The sequence below is a fragment of the Alosa pseudoharengus genome, unplaced genomic scaffold (assembly GCF_046254945.1).
Source record: "Alosa pseudoharengus isolate Yale_2024_CS ecotype anadromous, Long Island Sound unplaced genomic scaffold, YU_APseudo_1.1 YU_APseudo_1.1_scf_21, whole genome shotgun sequence".
Classification (NCBI taxonomy): Eukaryota; Metazoa; Chordata; class Actinopteri; order Clupeiformes; family Clupeidae; genus Alosa; species Alosa pseudoharengus.
This window is the reverse complement of record NW_027468674.1, coordinates 24,240,238-24,260,236: the sequence shown is the minus strand read 5'-3', so window position 1 is coordinate 24,260,236 and position 19,999 is coordinate 24,240,238. Positions and strand designations below refer to the sequence as shown.

Genomic DNA, 19,999 nt, shown 5'->3' with positions numbered 1-19,999 from the left:
AATCCTCGAGCAGATCCACGACTCAAGGGCCTGACCCATCTGCCTATAGGGTCAGTTACAGAACAGTAAGGTCTGTATACATGATAAATGCATAAGTTAGTTAGATGTAGAGAATAGAACATGATGTTTAAAGCCACCTGAGGTGTATGTTACAAGAGATGGGATGGTTACATATCCAGTATGATAATGCATGAATCCTAGTTTTAGGCTAATCCTGCTTACAGACAAACCACACTGAAACAATGACCTCTTTGGTGGAGGTGATGAAGTGTCTAGGTACCTGCTTCTGTTTGAGAGGCTGGATGATCTCCTTCACGCACATCTGCAGGTCCTTGATGTAGTCCTTCTCCGTCTGCAGGAGCTCCTCGATGACCTTTGACCTCTTCTCCAGCATCCTCTGCTCAGGATCTTCGCTGGTGGTGGCCGCTGACACCGGAGCAGAGTCCAGGGACTTTGGCTGGGTAGACAGCAGAGTCATTTCTGTGAGAGAGAGAGAGAGAGAAAGAGAGAGAGAGAGAGAAAACGAGGGAGAGAGAGAGAGGAGAGAGAAAACGAGGGAGAGAGAGAGAGGAGAGAGAAAACGAGGGAGAGTGTGAACACGTCATTGACCTTGCATAACATTGACTCGAGCTACTAAGCTTTTCAGTTCCGAACTGTCAGGTCCAGCACACAATAGCTCAACGCCAACACACTGCCACTGTAGACAAAGGTCTAGGACGCGACCAATTCCCATAAGAAAGAGCACAAAAATGACTCAGAGCGTATCTAGCCGCCTTTGATCTTTATTTCTGGACATGAGTGGGCCCTGGCAGGCTAGTCAGGGCTGGGATGGCAGGGAGATTGGGGGCGGACGGTTATGGGGAGGCTGAGGAGGCGCAGGGTTCACGCACTGCTGGAGTTCCACAAAGGGCCTCTGGACTTTGGCTTTTGTCCACACCACAATGGACTATCACAGCAGCCAATGCAACATGGCCGCAGAGAAGCGAGGTGGAAAAATGGGGGGTCTGGGGGCATTGCAGAGGGGCCCAGTGAGTGACCTCACACACACACACACACACACACACACAGATGATATTTTATGATTCCAATAAAGACATCATCAGATAATGCCAACGACTAATCGAGAAGTCAGATACATGAAACAGGAATGTGAAAATACCACACATCAACTGGCAGAAGCAGGTTGCAATCTATGCAAGGCACCACATGCTCCATCACAATGGCTCAGCATCAGTACTGCCAAGTAGCCCGCTGTGGCGAAGGCTGCCAGCCGGCCAGCTGCCTGTGGTCACTGAGAGTCGCTGCATTCTGAGACGGCGCTGAGGCAGGCTGCTGTCTCTAAGGCTGCCTGCTGTCCTGTCCAATGGAAGCTGACCGCTCTGTTTTCACACATGAGGAAGGATTCAAAAAGGCGTCGCTGTTACTGGCAGACCGAGAAAACTGAGATGATGTGCCACAGCTGTGCTGTGGAGAACTGTTTCAGAGAGGCTGGCTGGTCGCCTAATAGCTATAGTCAAAGAACATCCCATAATACTAGACAAAATGGCTTCAAACTATTCTAAAAAACAAAAAACAGTTTAATCAGCAAAAAGAGAACTCAGAAATTACTGGCTGGAGGTTTAAAAGGTTATCAAAGGGTGAAGACCCCAGTCATCAATCTTTAGAGTGTTGACTATGTTTTTACAAACAGAAGATAACCCCACAGCGGAAATGTTACCCAACAACCACCTGGGTGCAAATTCATGGCTGCTAGTAGTAGCTTCCACAAAACTACTCCATACAGCAATCTACTGTGGTCAATATTTTTGCTTTGTTCCATCTCATCTCATGGGATGACATCATTTGTCCCCATGCTGTATGGTGAGCAAGAGTTTTAACCTTATTGCCATCTCTGCATATCTATACTTACTCTGTATCTCTTTGCAAGTGACCTCATACCCCTGCAAATCTTTCATGTTGCTGATTCAATAAAAGAGCAATCCGGGATTAGCAACTGCACCAAATGGCACAGAGTTACTAAAGAGATGATTCCTCAGCTCTGTACATATGCAACGGATCAGGGCTATAAAGGTTATGTATCGGTATGTTCTGTCAAAATAGTCTGCATTTTGACATCTGTGGATTCCTAATTCATTTGTAATGTGGTGTGTGTTCCACTCCAACTCGAACAGTGTGGATTCTACTATGGATTTACTATGCCTAAAATGTATCTTCTAGAAAGAGGCTCCAAAGTGGTCTTGTTATTCTCCTCTTGTGGTCTTGTTATTTAGCCACCCTATTTTTTGTTTTCTCTTTCATGGTTTGTGGCCTGTCTGTCTGTGTGTGTTTTCAGTCTGTCTCTCCGTGTCTCTGTGCTGTAGGGGGTTCTGTCTGATCCTTCCACCACCTGCCCCCCCCCTACCCCCCCCCCCCACACACCCCCCCATAGAAGGCTTAACAAGCTCCGGGTGGCTCCTCTGATCCTCTAACGTCTTCTCTTCCAACTCTTTTCTCTTCTACTCAAAACAGATTTCAGATATACTACAAAATACTTCTTTTGGAGTTCTCGCAGAGTAATACTTTACAAATACAGACAGAAAGACATGCATTCTGGGAAATAAGAGTGGGACATGAGTCACATGACTTCATGGGTGTTTCTGGGCAGGCATGCCCCCTGCTCTGGGTGCCCACGTACAGACCATAGCCCACCCTGCAGAGAGCCATGTGTTGCTACTTTTGAGGGTAACAGGACCCAGTGGTGCGACTGGCGCACACACCCAAACACACACACACAGACATACACACACGCAAACCTGTTCTGACCCACTTCCAGTGAATGGGGATGGCAACTCTCATTGTTTGGACCTGAGCTACATGCTTAAAATTCAAAAGTAAAGATTCCATCACAATGGCTCACACAGCAGACGTGCATGCTGGGAGCTCGGCTGTGACCGGGCAGTGCTAATGGTGTGCGCGGAGAGGGAGGTACAGGTGATAAGACAACAACACACACACACACACACACACACACACACACACACACACACACACACACAGTCCTGACTCATTCACTATCAGCAAATGCTGCCTCTAATCTTACGTCCTGGTCTTGGACTCGATCACCTCCCTAAGCCCTTCCCTTACAGATCATGAGTAAGTGAAGCAACTGTACAGCAGTATGATATGGATTCTACTCTTTTGTCTGAAAATGAGAAGTGTTACATTAGCCAACAGTCAACAGCATTGACTTGGAGAGAGAAGTTAGTGCTAATGGACAAAGACAAAAGTTGTCTTTACATCACCATAGGATTTCCGTACCAGAGTAGGGTAAAGCCTGGTCAGGTACTACTGTACGTATCCATCTTACACCACTTTAACCAGACACTCTCCTGCTTCAAAGCAGGTGAAGCCCAAATGGCATGAGACTGTGTGAATACTCTCAGTGCCATATGCTGTGTGTGTGTGTGTGTGTGTGTGTGTGTGTGTGTGTGTGTGTGTGTGTGTGTGTGTGTGTGTCTGTGTCTGTTTTTTCCCCTCTCTCTCATCGTAAGTGTTTTGTCCAGCACCCAGGATTAGATCGGGATGTGCGTGCGTTTTTTCCTTTTTATACTGTGTCTGTGTCTGTGCATGTATGAAGGGATATGCCCTACATGTGCCAGAGCACACCTCTGGTATGTGTGCCGTGGCCTGGTGAAGGGCCTTATGGGTAATCGGCGACCGGACCACACAGGGGCCTCAGTCTCTACCCAGGCGAGTGGTGGAAGTAATTGGTCGTGGCACTGAGTTTGGTCTCTCCCAGCCCCCTCTCTCTCCTGTTCTCCCGTGTCCAACCCCCAGCCCACAAACCCTCGTGTGGCCCACATAGGATCCCAACAGGAGGGGAAGGAGTCCTGGGGAAGTGTGCGGTGTTGAGAGGTGGGGCAGGGTGGAGTGAACAATACCAGCAGCAGTAAACATGTTGTTTGCATACATAGCTTTCCCTAGTGAATACACAGCACTGAATAAGCTGGCTGATGGTGACTTCACACGTCCTTGTCGCACTTGAAAGAAAGTGGAATAGAACATTATGTCCAATATTGCAATATGTGGTTTAATGTTCTGCATTATGCCCAATATTCCAATATGTGGTTTAATGTTCTGCATTTCTCATTAGTGGGTCACTTTGATACTAAAAGTATGATTATATGTAATGACTGTATGATATCTGTACTGTCCCTGTGTTTATCTCTGTGTGACTGTATTTAGGAATAAGCGGTAATATTATTTTTTAATATTTATTTTTAATATAATATTTATTATTTAATATTATTTAACTTTGCAGTGTTTCACTGTTCTGCATGGCTGCGTCAGTAGCTATCTGCTCCGGATTGCCAGGTTGCCACTAATCAGAGTCTGATTCAGTGTAGTCCACGTGAGATGGGATGACCAAGGCCATCTCCCGTCAGCCTGAAAGGATACTTAAACCCTAACTATTTCCTTGTCTAGTTAGAGCAGCTGATGGATCTTTAGGCGAAGTCATGCTGTCTCTCCCTTGATGCGCATTATTGTAAATAAACTCTGTTCCTGATTTTTCATACTATTGGTCTGACTGGGTCTCTATTTCATCTGTGGTATCAAAATTACCATCACCCTGTACCTTAATTGTTTCCATTTTTCTAAGTCGCTTCGGATAAAAGTGCCAGCCTAATGATTAAATGTAATGTAATGTTCAGATATAACCCCCTAAAAAGGCAAAAACTATAAAACATACTACACTTGTGTGTCTTTAGAAGACAAATATTGTGGAAAAAACTCCAACCATACTAAGTTGAGGTTACTTCAGTTCCTGAGTGGAGCGCAGAGCTAAGAGGTAAACACTATTGTATTTTAGCACCACACCAAATCCTGCTCTGAAATGGATGACAGCAACAATTCGCTAATAGTACAACTGAAATGCCACAGAGGAATATGTCCTCAACAAGTGCACATTCAAGTTTTCAGAGACAAGTTAAAAAGTTATGTCACTCATCACCAGCCATTGCAACCCTTCAATATACACAATCACATACCATTCCTGTGAAAGCATACAACTTCACACTGATATACAGTACTTGCATGTTGCAAATCATGTTTGTCTCCACAAAGGCATTCCCAAGGCTCTCTTGCTGTCTCAACAGCCGTGGAACTGAGCCAGTACCTAAATCATGTCACATGTATGGGGAAACAAAGATACAAAAGGCTACACAGAGCTCTCTGGAGACACAGCAAAGGCACCATTTTCACGTTCCACAAATCACTCCGGCTTTTCTATTCAAAAGAGCCGTGGCTAATCAAACCAAACATGACGCTTCGGCCACAAAGGCAACCTGGGCAAACAGGAAATTAATGAGATCGGGACCGACGGATATGCATACTGCTACAGACGCGATTATAGCCGAAAAAGCCCAATTTACATTTAAGAGATGTGCACTGAAATTGAGGAATGGCAGCTGAAAGACACTTGAAGGAGCAGCACGTTCTTAAGAAGTTGGGACCATGTGCTGCAAAAAAAGTTTGTGTGTGTGTGTGTGTGTGTGTGTGTGTGTGTGCTCAGAAGCTCAAGATCTGCACTTTCACCCACCTGTTAGCGCATACACACACTCTTGTCCTCCCGGCTGCCATAGAGCACATCTCTACACGTCCCCTAAGGAACTGCAAACGAACGCACTCTTCTTCCCCAAGACGAGCAAGAGCTTTGTCTCACTGTATCCTTGTCACTCTTAAAACTCCTTGAAGTTCAGACTCCTTTTCTCCCCGCACATTTCCATCTGAATGCATGGGAACCACCACGCAGATTACCACACAAACACACACGCATGAACACACAACACACACACACAGACACACAGGGTGCAGTGAGAGGCACCCACTGAAGCGCTCACAAAAGTCTGGAACCAGAATCCTGGGACTGGGTCCCATTCCCAACAACAACAACTTTCTCTATTGGCTGTTCCATCAGCTTTGACTAGAAAGTCACTAATTGGGCAATAATCACAGTGACCACTAGGAACCTTCTAGTAGGTGGGGTGTGTCTCAAACCACAAACTTCCGTCAGTACACTGCTAGTGTGCACTGAGCGATTACTTGCGCTGTGTCCACTTATCGATGGTTAGTATTGTCCCAATATCTGGACTATACTTAAACTAAGTACTTGAAGTGTGCAAGTAGAGGTGGTTTGAGACACAGCCGTGGTCTCTCATCTCAAAGTGCATGTGAGAGAGGGGAACGGAACTCTCACACAGACACAGATGCCTATTCCATGCTTGGGTGAAAATCTGGGCCAGGTTTTCTCAATGTGCCAATCACTCATCAAAGCCCGTCCCACCCGGCCTGAATTCCATTATGATCTTAAGGATCTTTCACCAATGAGGCCTTCAGAAGAAGAAGCTCTGCATTCTCTTTGGAGGCTGTGTGTGTGTGTGTGTGTGTGTGTGTGTGTGTGATCCATTCTTCAGAGAAGCGACAGGTGCATGTGCCAATGTATGGGCTCTGGTTCTCATTAAGACAGTGGTGTGGTATTTGGGTGGATCTGTTTGGCATCTGTTTAACAGGGCTGTTAAGTTAAGAATGCACTTTAAGATGTGAGCCTCTCTCTCTCATGCATGTGCGTATGGGTGAGTGTGCCAGGTCCTCAGAGAGGAGGCAGTACTAGTAGTGAGTTAATAGGGGGATTCGACTTCATGTAGCCGTCTGCAGCCATCTTAAGCTGACTGCATAACGTGAACATATCTGAGATTCTGATACGTTTTCAACCTTGACGTATGCACAATTCCGTCATGGTTGAAACGTATCAGAATCTCAGAAACAATCACGTAATGCGGCTACATGAAGTCGAATCCCCTAATATATAGGCTCTCCCATCGGAAGAGCTGGATGGGCATCTGTACTACATCTGTTTAAGTAAGGCAGTGCTGTGCAGTTTCTTTACTTTCCTTCTCTTTACAAGACAGGTGTTAGGGCACTGAGTTTTCCAAAGTATCTTACTGGAAGAAATACTTTGAAGAATCTGGCTCCATTATGGTAATTGCATAGGCCTATTTGGTTCACCTGTAATTGCTGGTACCATTACTCAATTGGGGTGGTTTATGTTCTTTGGGGTGACTGCAGATTACTACTGATGAAAGCAAAGAGAATTTATCTGAAAGGCTAAGGTCATGTGCTCACAACCAGTGCTTCTAAATTACCCACCTGAAATGATATGTCTGACAACAAAGATGTAGCGCAACTAGAACATAACTTATGTAGTCTTTGGAAAAAAGTGTGTGTTAAAAAGTAAACTCTGCAGTCCAATAAACTCATGTTTACATGTGAGGTGTTGTGCCATGTAAACTGTAATACTCTACACTATGGGCCCTTATTTAGATGACAGGAAAATATTGTAGTCTTTTGAGTAAAGTTTGAATGAATCTTTCAAGATTCTTGAAAGATTGTAGTCTTTTAACTAATGACCCCGCATTAGTTAAAAGACTACAATCTTTCAAGAATCTTTCCCAAAGTCACACAATTGTCTCCTGCATGAACTAAAGTTAACGTGTGTGGCATGTGGGAAAGTTTGGAATCTTGCTCATGGTATTACATGCATATAGATTTTGCCTCGTTATTAAACTAGTATTTAGACATTGCACTTTGGCTGCCATTCAAATTAAAGCCCTATATCTTTTTGTTAAATCGATCAAGAGTATAAGACAAAATTTAAAATAACATAGAATAACTTAAAATGTAAGGCAGTGAAATCCAAACCCTTCATTCTAGTAAGACTAATCAATCATGGAACTGTCGGAATGTTTGTGAAACCCAAGTGTACAGAGGGGAAAAAAGCAAGTCAGGTTTGCTTTCACGTGTGCAGCTATGACGCCTATGTTTACTGGCCAGCATCTGCCTGCTGAGCTGGCTCTGTGGAAATGTTTGCGTATCGGCCCGGTGCGTCCACTGAGGTCACGCTCAGTCTGTGTGTGCACTGCACAAAGTTCACCGGCAGAATGCCCTGTTTCCTTGGCAACGGCTCTAGCCGGGCCTCAGATATCGCGCCAAAGCCTGTTGAGTGGACAGACCGACTGACCCCCCCCCCCCTTCCCCCCTTCCTCCATACACCTCTTAAGAGGCCGGGAGAGAGAGAGCAGCCAAAGCCAAAGAGTAATGCCAGTGACTGTGCCCGGAGCCCTGTAAACCCTCTGGCGGCTTTGGAGCTTTGAGCGTGACTTACAACTGCATGTAAACATTACCAAGGAAGAGGAATTCCGACTTTTGGTGGGGAAAAACTTTACAACTCTTTACAACTTGTTTTAAAGCCTCCGCATTGGCTAATCTAGAGAGATCCACAAAAACAGAGGCTGTTCTCTTCTGTTTTTGTTGTTGTTTAATGTGGATGGTTGGCCTAGTTCCCACGAAAACCCTCAGCACACACAAACACACACACACACACACACACACATACCATGCCCCCAAGCTGAGCATGATCCTGCTGGCCAATTAAAATAAAAGTGGCACATCTCATCATCACGTCTACTTATCGCCTGCAGTTTCAAAGGTCTACAGAGGTCACATTCCAACTCTCCCTTTGCCCTCCTGAGTCAAACTCATTGTCCAGAGCCATCTTCATCATGAGCTGGGTAGCCAGGGTGGACAAACGCCCAATGGGTGTGCATTCCACCGAGCAAACTTAGCCCATTCGATGCGTTCACTCCAAAATATCTTCCACGTCCGCAACTCGAGCAACCAGAAAAGTGCACCCTGTCAGCTGAGGCCGGTTTGGCATTGGGAACGCGGAGAACGGAGGGGTGGTCATTTACTCGCCCACGTTCTCCAAGCAGCAACAATTACAATGGAGCATGGCCAGAGATGAGCTGGAACGCTGAGGCTAGACCGACCAAGATTGTTAAAAAAAAAAGTATCGAAACTTCTTCAAGACGCTGCCCCGATTCTTACACCCCCCGCCCTCTCTCTCTCTCTCTCTCTCTCTCTCTCTCTCTGTGGTTAATTTTAGACAAATTGTAACCTGTGTCTTTTGTTATTGCCACTTGAAGTACGTATGGGGGAGAACAGGTTGAGTTGGTCTGGCCGGTAAAGACACACAGACACACAGGAGGGATGGTGCCCACTGATGACTAGGGAGGACTGTCGTAAAAAAAAACATCAGATAGTCATGGCTGTGGCTCTTTGTGCTCTGCCACGTAACACCACAACATCCTCAGGAATCCAGCTGAGCTGGTCAGAAATCCCACCTCTCATAGAGAATCACAGAACCATTTCATGGCTAACATCCGGAGAGAACAGTGATACATATACGGATAGGGAGAACAGTGATACATAGGGAGAACAGTGATATGTATAGTGACAATGATGCCGCATTATGTCTCACAGTACACAGTACGCAGTCTATCAATATTTGAATATCTCAACAAGGACCATATTTTCCAGAAAGCCTCTATTTGTAATTCTTCACAGTTCATTATCTACAGTTTATGGCGCATACAATTTTACAAAGTGAGCTTGACAAAGCGTAGCCTTCCAATTGCATTTATGCCATGTTACAGTATGATCTCATGCATTAAGGATGTAGACTCTGTGTACAGTCAGTGTGCCGTGCCTTTGTTTTGGGGTGTGTACTGAGGCGTATATGCTATTGACCAATAGTGTTGAATTTGCATGTGAGAAGAGTGGGTCAGGCAACAATTGTGTGCAGACCCCCCGCACCACCACCAAACTAAACTAACCCCATTCTACCATCAAGACCTCTCCCCACACACACACACGCACACACACACACACACACACACACACACACACACACACACACACACACACACACAACCACACACACACACATGCTCACGCTCTCACACACACACACACACACACACGCTCACGCTCACGCTCACGCTCACGCTCACACTCACACTCACACACACACACACACACACACACACACACACACACACACACACACACATGCTCACGCTCACGCTCACGCTCACACTCACACTCACACACACACACACACATATGCACACACAAACACGCTCACACACACACAGCAGAACAAAAGGAGCCCCGTTGTGAGGGACGTGGCAGTGATAGATGGTCCTCTCTGGCCCCGGCCAGGCCCTTTCACTGGCCTGCTACTGGGAGGGTGGAGATTAAAACGAGGTGGCCCTATCTCCCACATTCATCTGCTCCAGCCCTTTACACACAAAACCGGTTGCATTTTAAGTCGAGACAAGCCACCACAGATTTATGAAGGCTTTTAGAAGCAGTTTATAGCTTTTGGGCGTTAGTATTCTCTCAGCAGTTACAATGAAGTTGTATTCATGCTGAAGGAGGACTTGAGGCTTTGAGCTAAAGGCCTGAAGCTGAAGCCAGCTAATTTTCCTGAACGAAGTATAGAGGTACATATTCACCAACGACACTTCATGATCAATCAACTCACGAGTAGGCGAGATATTCTTGAGGGGGCAAAGATGTAAGCCACAACATGATTACAACGACACCCTGGGAAACCCTGTTCCCAGTTCCTTCAGGCTTTTTTTCCCCCTGAATCAGTAACTGGGTGCCGCTAACACACAACTTTCCTCTATAAATATCATACACCATGTCTTTCATTAATTTTAATGAATAACAATATATTCACCACTATTGTCAAGTGATCCTTGAAGAGCAACATATTGGCAGCTGATGTGTTTACATGGGGTCAAACTGGGTCCAGCTTAAGTACGAGAGCGCGCGTGTGGTGGCAAATGGTGTTATGGGTACCATGCCAATGTGTATGTTATTGTGTGTGTGTGTGTGTGTGTGTGTGTGTGTGTGCGTGTGATTGGCTCTGACCTACATTAGCTGGCTAATTCCCGGCTCTGCTCGTGACTTGAGCCTTTTGTCTAGCAAGCTGGCCCTTGACTTAACGTTGCTGGAGGGCCATGCCATAGGAGGAGAGGAGGGGACAGGAGAGGAGCGGCTGCCTTAAGGTTGCCGACCTAATCCCCTCCCCAGCCCACCAGAGCCGGCAGCTGCACTGGGATTACAAGGACCAGCAACAGGCGACTCAACAGGCTAACACACACACACACACACACACACACACACACACACACACACACACACACACACACACACACACACACACACACACACACACCACACACACACAGGGGTGTGAGGGGTGTTATTAGCTTGTCCACCTGGTTGAGCAATATGACCAACTGTGCCCAACTGCATCCTGGCTAACACGCTAACGCTACTGTTTTTTTCAATGTTTTTTTTCCTCACAGTTTGCAATGTGCTGCATCACCTGTGTCTTCTGGGAGGTTCTCTCAGCAGTTTCCAACTCGTTTAGATCAGTTGCTCCATTCAAATAAAGCCACAGGTAAGTAATCCAATTAAGTTCTCCTGAGTTAAACAGCCCAGCCTATGGGAGCCCCGCTCTGGAAAAAGCCTGAAATGCCTTCATGAGCGGAGTCAAAAGTGTCAGCTGGTTGACAGCCAATAAACAAGCCTGCTATGATCCCATGTTTGTGTTTATATTTGTGGTGTGTGTGTGCGTGCGTGCATGAGGTTGTGTGTATCCGCACATGAGATTGGACCTCAGCGAGCGCCTGTGTGTGTGTCTTTGCATATCTGAGAGTATAGTGCATGTGTAGGGACATGAAAGTGTGCAAATCCACATCCATGTTGCGGTGAATGGAAGTGAGTGATTGTGACTGTGTGTGGTTGGGATTTATGATTGTGTGTGTGTGTGTGTGTGTGAGTGTGTGTGTGTGTGTGTGTGTGTGTGTCAGGGTGGAAGTCGCTTATCTTTAAAAGATGACCTCACCTCACACCCTGTGCCAGATTGACTCTGAGTCAGGCTGACCTCCTGCCATTAGGTCCCACACACACACACACACACACACACACACACTACTAGAAGAAACCAAACTCTCTCTCTCACACACACACACACACACACACACACACACACACACACACACACACACACACACACGCACACACAGGCAACACCACATGGACAAACACACTCCCTCACTCCCACATATCAACACACAAACAAACACACACACACACACACACACACACACACACACACACACACACACACACACACACACACACACACACACACACACATTGTGATATCAGACCCAGAAGCAGAGTGGGGAGGTTGGAACTCTCCCTGGTACCAGGCACGTCCCAGCACAGGCCTTCATATCACTTTGTCTTTCTCTTGTCTCCTCTTCCTCATCCCCTCCTCCTCCTCCCCCTCCCCCTCTTCCTCCCCTCCTCCCTCCTTCCTTCTCTCTCCTTCCGTGCTGACACCAGGCAGAGGGATTACCCCCCGGCCACCTGCTCTACATCTCAGACACAATACTGCCAAGACGAAGACTAGCCTCCCCACGGGACGCCTCACAGCCATGGTGGACACTTGGACACCACATGGACAATAAACATAAACAAACCACCCAAGCTCCAGAGAAGAGACGCTCCGTCGTCTCGACCTCATACTAGCCACTCGCGCACACAGAGCACTCATGGGACAGACTTTTAAAAAAGCTGGCAGCTAGTTTCTTTTTGCCCTTGCACAAAGACAAAAGGACTCGGTATCGCTATTATGATAATACCGGGCACTCATTTAGCAGTGGGAAGGGCGCCAGGGTCTGGTCAAAGAGCTCTATGTTTGTGGACTGCTAGGGAATGTGGACAGACAGGGTTTTCCTTTTTTTCCCATCCAGCCATAAAAAGAACACTGATAAAGTCAAGAATAATAGGGCTCAAAGTTTGTCTGAGGTTTCTTAAGTGCTCAAAAGAATGGTTTAAAAACATGCATGATCTATTGTTGCAGTGCTACAGTATGCTGGTGGTTGCTATTTTGAAAGTGTGCACAGAGCACAGTCAACAAGTCTGTGTGAAAACACAAGTGCTGTTGTTTTTTTAGGCTGATATGCTGTATACCTGCTCAGACAGAGTGCTGTCATGATGCCAAAGCAATCAAACATGACAGCTATGAGAAAGAGAGACTGAGACAGAGAGAGAGAGAGAGAGAGAGAGAGAAAAAAGAGAGAAAGAGACAAATCAAATGTCAACCGAAACCAGATAGACTGGTCTCCCCACCCCTCTCTGCCTGCTTTCAAGTTCACCTTCCTGAGAGAATCGACAACACAACTTAGGAGTCAGCAGGAGGCCTAGACATGCGTGTTGCTACCCTGCGTGAGTAAGACAGTCTACGAGACAGAGAGAGAGAGAGAGAGAGAGAGAGAGAGAGATGGCACCTTAAGCACTTTCACCACACTTCCTGCATTGATTACTGTCCCTGAAGGTTAGTGATAGGCCAATGAAAGGTTTAGGCTTGAAAGGTGAGGCAAGAACAGGACTGATAATGATCAGTGGACTTGCTAGCTAAGGCCTTTTGTGTAGGCTTCCCAATTAGGGCCCTGTTTTGCAGCCTTCGGAGGTTGCCTAACTCTGCTTTGATCCTTTTCTGGGGAAGAAAAGGCCCACTTGCCCTGTTGGCGTTTTGGTTTTACCTGCTTTCTGTTTCCGGGTGGTGGCGAATTCGGACTTCCGGAGCGTGCTAGGGGCGGTCTTCCTGTAGAAGCTGTTCCGGTCCAGCGAGTTGGTGTAGCAGGGCTTCCGCAACCGGCCGCGCCGCTCAGAATCGCCGTCCGACCGCCCCGAGCCTGGACGTGGCGCATCCTGACCGTCTGGGTCCTGGCTGTCGCTCCGCTGCCGGGTCAGGGTGACCTGGTCATCGCAGGACCGCCGTTCCCGTACAGCCTGTTTGGTGTACTTGACGTCCTGTTCCGTCCATTCCTTGGTGGTCTTCTCCCTGTTGTGGTCGTCATAGTAATCCTCACGTGCGCGCTCAGGTGTTGCAGGTGCTGTGAAATCCTCAAAGTGGTCCCTGCTACTCCTGTCCCCGTCCCGATGGTCAAATTCTCTCTGTCTGTAGTGGTCATCCTCTCGCGAGTCATAGCGGTCGTAGTGGCCGTTCTCCCGGACTTCATAGTGGTCCAATTCTCTCTGCCTGTAGTGGTCATCCTCTCGTGAGTCATAACGGTCATAGCGGCCCTTCTCTTTCTCATAGCGGTCTTTTTCCCTGCTTTTACTCCTGTCCCCTTCCCGATAGTCATAGTGGTCCTTGTCCCTACGCTCATAGCAGTCAGCCTCTTTGCGCTGATATCTATCTTTTTCTTTATCGGCATAATATTCGTTCTCTCTAGCATCCCCACACCGGTCTCTCGGATCATAATGATCCCTTTGACTGTAGAGGTCTTTTGGCCTGCGTTCATAGTGGTCTTTCTCCCTGTGGTCATAATGGCCATCCTCTCTACGGTCATAGTCTCTGTCTTTCTCCCTATAGTCATACCTGTTCCTCTTTTTGATGTCGCTGTGCTCCTGGTATCTGGAGTCACGCTGTTTACCTTCCTTACGGTCATAGCGCTCCTCTTCTCGCGGGCTATACCTGTCCCTGTGGTCGTGCTGATCGTAATAGTTCCGACTCCGACTCTTATAACGGTCCGTGTCCCGTCTGTCGTCTCGGTCTTGGTCATAATAATCCACTTTTTCGCTGCCATAGCGGTCTTCATTCCTCCTACCGCTGTACCGTCCTCTGTAATAATCCTCCTCGTTTCTGGAGTCGTACCGTTCGCCGTCGCTGTACTCGTAGCTCTCCTGGCGCCTTAAGTCCCTGGGGTCGTAGTAGCCCGGGTCTTCCTTGCCCTCGTAGAAGCAGTGCCCGGCCGGCCACTCCTGAGGTTTCCTGGGCTGGTGGTACACTGCCTCTGGGCTCTGGTAGAAGTACTGCTCCCTGGGCAGGTGCTGTGGCGACTCCTGTGGTTGTGGTGGTGGTGGTGGAGGTAAGGGCTCCCTCTGAGGAATCCTGTCCCAGTCTTCGTACTCCCAGCTGGGCTGCCGGACCCCGTTGCCCGGCCTCAGGTACGTCTGGTACTCCCAGTGCCCGGGGGCAGGCTGGAAGCCCTGGGGCCCGGTGAACTGCAGCGGCTGTGGTGCCTGCATTGGCATGGGCACGTGCATGGGCATGGGCATCCCGGGCATGGGCATCCCGGGCATGGGCATCCCGGGCATGGCCATGGGCATGCCGGGCACGCAACGCTCCCTCTCCCAGCTCTCGCTCACCAGCTCCTCCACGCTCTTGCCTCGCTTGAAGGGAGCGCGGCCGCAATCCCAGGGCCCGTTGCCGAATGGGCCGGGATGGCCCAGAACCACCTGGCCCTTCATGCTGTCACTCTGTGTTGACACTGTTGACGCTGCTTCCGTCCAGGTAGGTGCGCCGCTAGTGTTAGCATTAGCATCTCTTGCGCTCACATTCCAGGACAGAAGAGTTCCCGTGTGGACTACACCTGTTAGACATGCTCGCTCTCGCTCTCGCTCTCTCTCTCTCACTTGTTCACTTAACTCACTTGCTCTCTTCCACTCTCCTTCTCTCTTTCTCAATCAGTTTCTTCCTCTCTCTCTCTCTCTCTCTCTCTCTCTCTCTCACTGTCTGTCACACAGGCTCCATACTCCACAACGGCTGCCTAGACAGAACTGCCTTGCTATGACGCTCTGAGCGTTGAGAAACTCAATCCTTCCCCTCCCTCCACCCACCTCAGCCAATCAGAGGAGAGCAGAGAGAGTGGAGGAAGAGAAGGAGGGGTGAAGGGGAGGGATAGAGCGAGGGAGAGAGGGAGGAGGCAGGAGGCTCGTAGGGTTAACTATTGAGTGAAGGAGTCACATGAGTGGTGGATTATAGCAGCCCGCTTCTGGGCTCGCAATTGGTCGGAATGTGTGTTTGCTTGAAAACAGGATGGCCCTGGCAGATGCCCCCCTCTGACACACACACACACACACACACACACACACACGTCTGCTTTCCAGCGGAGGAAACAGTCTTATCGTCGCCACCACTGACAACCCCCCCTTCCTTTTTTTTCCCTTTCCAAACTTCTCAGAGGTGTTTTAAAGTCTTGGCACGGTGCCACGGACAAAAAAACCCACTTCCACCCCAGTGGAGCTTTTGTTTTTCCTGCTATTTTTCCTCCGCAGTTTCCAGTTTCTGTTGGACTCTCAATTTTCCAGCCTCCATTACCAAGTCCATGCACTGAACTTTCAGATGCTAATGCACCAGTTAGCGCCAAACACAGTCTCTCTGACACTGCAATCATGAGTTGACTATCAGGCTTCTTTTTTTTCTTTTAGGAAGGTCCTCAGCCTCTCTAAGGATCTAATTAGCATAAACAGTCTCTAGAAAGAACCTGCTTGCTGGGTTGTAAACAGCACATGGTAACTTGTTTGTCCCATTTCTCCCGACAGCCAATGTGGAATGACAAAGGCAAGCTTCCCATGATTTGATTTAAAGGGGTGAAGGGGGAAAAAAGGAAGAAAAAAAAAGAAAACGCTTTCATGTTTGCTCAGAGGAACGACCTGGGAAAGGGTTGGACAGAGGCCGATTATTCCAGAGCGTACGGCCCAGTGGCGAACGTGCGGCACAATGAGCCATTGTTGCCGGCTGTCCCCGGGTTCAGAGACAGGGGGATCTTTTCTCTGTGAGAAAAACCCAGGCCTATTCAGGCAATGGGAGTATAGTATGCCACCCCCCTTCTCTCTCTCTCTCTCTCTTTCTGTCTCTCTCTCTCTCTCTCTCTCTCTTTCTCTCTCTCTCTGCACAATCAAAAGACCCAATTATGAGAGGGGAGCATATTTAAAGTTCTCCCATCGTGGCAGCACATACACACACACACACACACACACACACACACACACACACACACACATACGCTCACACAAACACATACCACACCACCACAATCAACATACAAACTTGCAGGCTGAAATTGAGGGTTTCGGCTGAAGCTGATTCTTATGTTGCACGACAACAAATTTGTAGTCAATGCTCTGGTGGAAATCCAAGAGCCTTAATGCCCAGATTGGTGTTTTTTTCTTTCAGCTTGACAATACATTTAAGGTCTTTTATTTGTTTAGGACTTCTGAGTTGATTATATGTGTTGGATATCTCACATTACAACACACAGACCCAACCGAAACTGCCCTTGCATTTTTCTGCCTCCACAGGGACGTAAGGTGCAACATTCCTGTTGTGTAAGACTAGGGAGAGCTCTTGCACCCTCGGCCATCCAGTTGAACCTTTATTATTTGTCACTTTTCCTGACTTAAAACAAACATCCTCTTCAGCTTTCCTGGAAGTGGTCAGTTTAGTTTACAGTACCTCGGACAGTGACAGCGAGGATATACAAACATGCGGTCTCGGTCAACCTTACCTGACTGTGCAGTGGTGTTCTGTGCAGGGTTACTGAGGGGTAGAGTGGGATGATATCTATCTGAAATCGGTGGGAGTCACACAAGTGGATCTCTGTGGGGAAATGTGATACCTCACTTTGTGGTTTGTGGTTTATCTCTGTGTCCTGGGACAGGGAGGTTCAGTGTTGGCCTTTTCTAAGACTGGATGGTGTGTGTGTCAGAGAAAGAGAGAGAGATAGAAAGAGAAACAGAGAGAAACTGAGAGTGATAGGCAAAGTATGTCTGTGTGTGCTTGTGTTTGTGTGCGTCTGTTTGTGATTGGTGTGTAAGCAGCTGAGGGAGTATGAATTCATTTGAACAATTTCTGACACCCACAGATCAAACCCTTTTAATGAGATGTACACAGCCGTACTGTATATTTCTCAAAGTTACAGACCGCATTTATCTATGCAACACCTGCGGCCTAGCCCTTGGACGTTCTTACCATTTTACCTTGCTCGCTCCAAAGGAAACAATACAAGGACCAAAAGCAACATGCTGCTAAAGCAATTTTCTCTTTAAAAACACACAGCCTGCTCCAAGTAACAGGCTCACTTTACGGCCCCCGCACAGACGCCTCGTCTGAATGGGGTCCTCACTATGAAGCACTGGGGCCTGCAGGAGTCTGAAGATGAACTATTAATGGAGGTTTTAATCGCCTCAGAGCTCCGCCGGGGCTCCATTTAGGCCCCATGAGGGGGCAACAGGGGGTCTTTCCCTCCCTTATTCTCTCCCTCATTCCCTTGCTCTCTGTACGGTGAAGCCTCAGTGCAGGGCTTTCACTCTCTCTCTCTCTCTCTCTCTCTCTGGGAAACCTTCTCCCAGGGAAGAGGAGGAGAGATGGGAGGAGATGGGTGGAGAGGAGAGGAGTGGAGTCACCTCAGCTGCAGGAACTTGAGAGCTCCCCGAAGACAGAGCTGGGGAGACAATGGGAGCCGGGGAGAGGAATGAGCCTGTAGAGGCCCTCTTTCTTCTCTCTCTCCACTCTGCTTTCTATGCAATCGCTCGCTCGCTCCCTCTCTTTCTCCTCCTTTCGTGTTCATGCGCCCCTACCCCTCTTCAATGCCACATATTTTCTGCCCATCTCAGTTGATCTCTCTAAAAACTCCTCTAAATTCTTTATTCATTCTCCTTTGTCTTCTACGTTCTCCAGTCTCTTCAACACCTTTTTTCCTTCATGCACAACCTTATCCAATTTATAGTTCAGCTTCTCCTGAAACAATAAAAAAAAATAAAAAATAAAAGCAATAACACCTCCCTCACTTCCTTTCCTAACCAGCCCACAAGGCTCTCTCGCCTCAAGTCAAGTAGCTGCCCCCAAATCGCAGCCGTCGGCTCCATGACTTGTCACCTTCCGTGAAACAACAACCTACTATTGTTCTCCTCCCACTGTGGTGCATTGTAACACACCCTGTCAGGATGTGGGGAGGTAAACACACACTTTTGAAACGTGTGTAAGGAGAGACCAGTGGGGGGAAACCTGTAACTTTGACTGGGAACAGAGACACTTTGACTGGGAACAGAGACACTTTTCCTGGCTCCTCGCAGTGCACACTATTGTGCTAGCCTGTGTGGCGAGGCACCAGCTAATTATACACAGGGATACCAGAGAGATAGTGAAACTTGTGATTAGTCCATGATCCAAAAGGCATAATATAAAGTTGGACTGGATGGAAAGTAAAACTGAGTTGGCTTATTGTTGGGTTTATTGTGGAATGAATCAGTGAAGGAGTAGGAGGGAGCCTGACAGTGATCTTTGGTCTTTGAGATAAAAGTTTCTGCTAGCAGTTACTTGTTAACATAAGGGTGTGTCTGACATAGAGGTCAATTCCAGTATCAAAGATCTCACTCTTGGAAAAAGTCATGTGACTGACCAGAAGTATAATATTACCAGAGATATTTGAGAAAGTTGTAAGTGTATATTTTTAAAATATACACTTTAAAAGTCTATATATGAGGTCAACTGAAAGTCCAGTGAAACCTGTTAAATAGTCATTACAGACACACCTATGCACCTAGGAGAAAAAAACAACACTTCAAAGCAGCAGCTAGGCAGAGCCTTGAGTTGACCAGTCCACGGTTCCTTTTGTAGACACACTGATAAAAATGTCAGCCATGGAAAACAAATACTGAAGCCATTTCAGTGCCCTGATAACATTCCTCACCGCTCCCCTAGTGATGCCAAACACAAGTCACATTGCTCATACAAAATCAGCCAAGGAGTGTACACAGCTGTGTGTGCATGTGTGCGTGTTTGTATGTGCGTGTGTGTGTGTGTGTGTGTGTGTGCATGTGTGCGTGTTTGTATGTGCGTATCTATCTGTGTGTGTGTGTGTGTGTGTGTGTGTGTGTGTGTGTGCGTGCGTGTGTGTGTGTGTGTGCGTGCGTGCGTGTGTGTGTGTGCATGTGTGCGTGTTTGTGTGTGCGTGTGTGTGTGTGTATGTGTGCGTGTTTGTGTGTGTGTGTGTGTGTGTGTGTGTGTATGTGTGTGTGCATATGTGCGTATCTATCTGTGTGTGTGTGTGTGTGTGTGCGTGTGTGTGTGTGTGTGTGTGTGTGTGTGTGTGTGTGTGTGTGTATGTGTGTGTGTGTGTGTGTGTGTGTGTGTGTGTGTGTGTGTGTGTATGTGTGCGTTTCTGCCTGGCCTCCCTGGCCTCAAGGCTTGGCTTCAAGCTGCGAAACATGTGAAAGCATGTGAGACTAAGATACTCAAACATTG

The 19,999-nt window shown here is 47.6% G+C and overlaps 1 protein-coding gene across 2 annotated transcripts in view; it reads right to left on the bottom strand.

Moving 5' to 3' along the window:
• Nucleotides 1-19,999, bottom strand: part of dnmbp (dynamin binding protein) — a 61,134-nt gene that overhangs the window by 12,573 nt on the left and 28,562 nt on the right. The window contains exons 1-2 of one of the 2 annotated variants that reach the window (XM_076298242.1): nt 13,509-15,511; nt 281-480 (exon numbers count right to left, since the gene is read on the bottom strand). In XM_076298242.1, the coding sequence (XP_076154357.1) occupies nt 281-480; nt 13,509-15,222 (1,914 nt within the window). In that variant the 5' untranslated portion in view covers nt 15,223-15,511. Of the gene's footprint in view, nt 1-280; nt 481-13,508; nt 15,512-19,999 lie in introns of those variants that run through there. The other variant, XM_076298241.1, reaches the window with a different exon arrangement.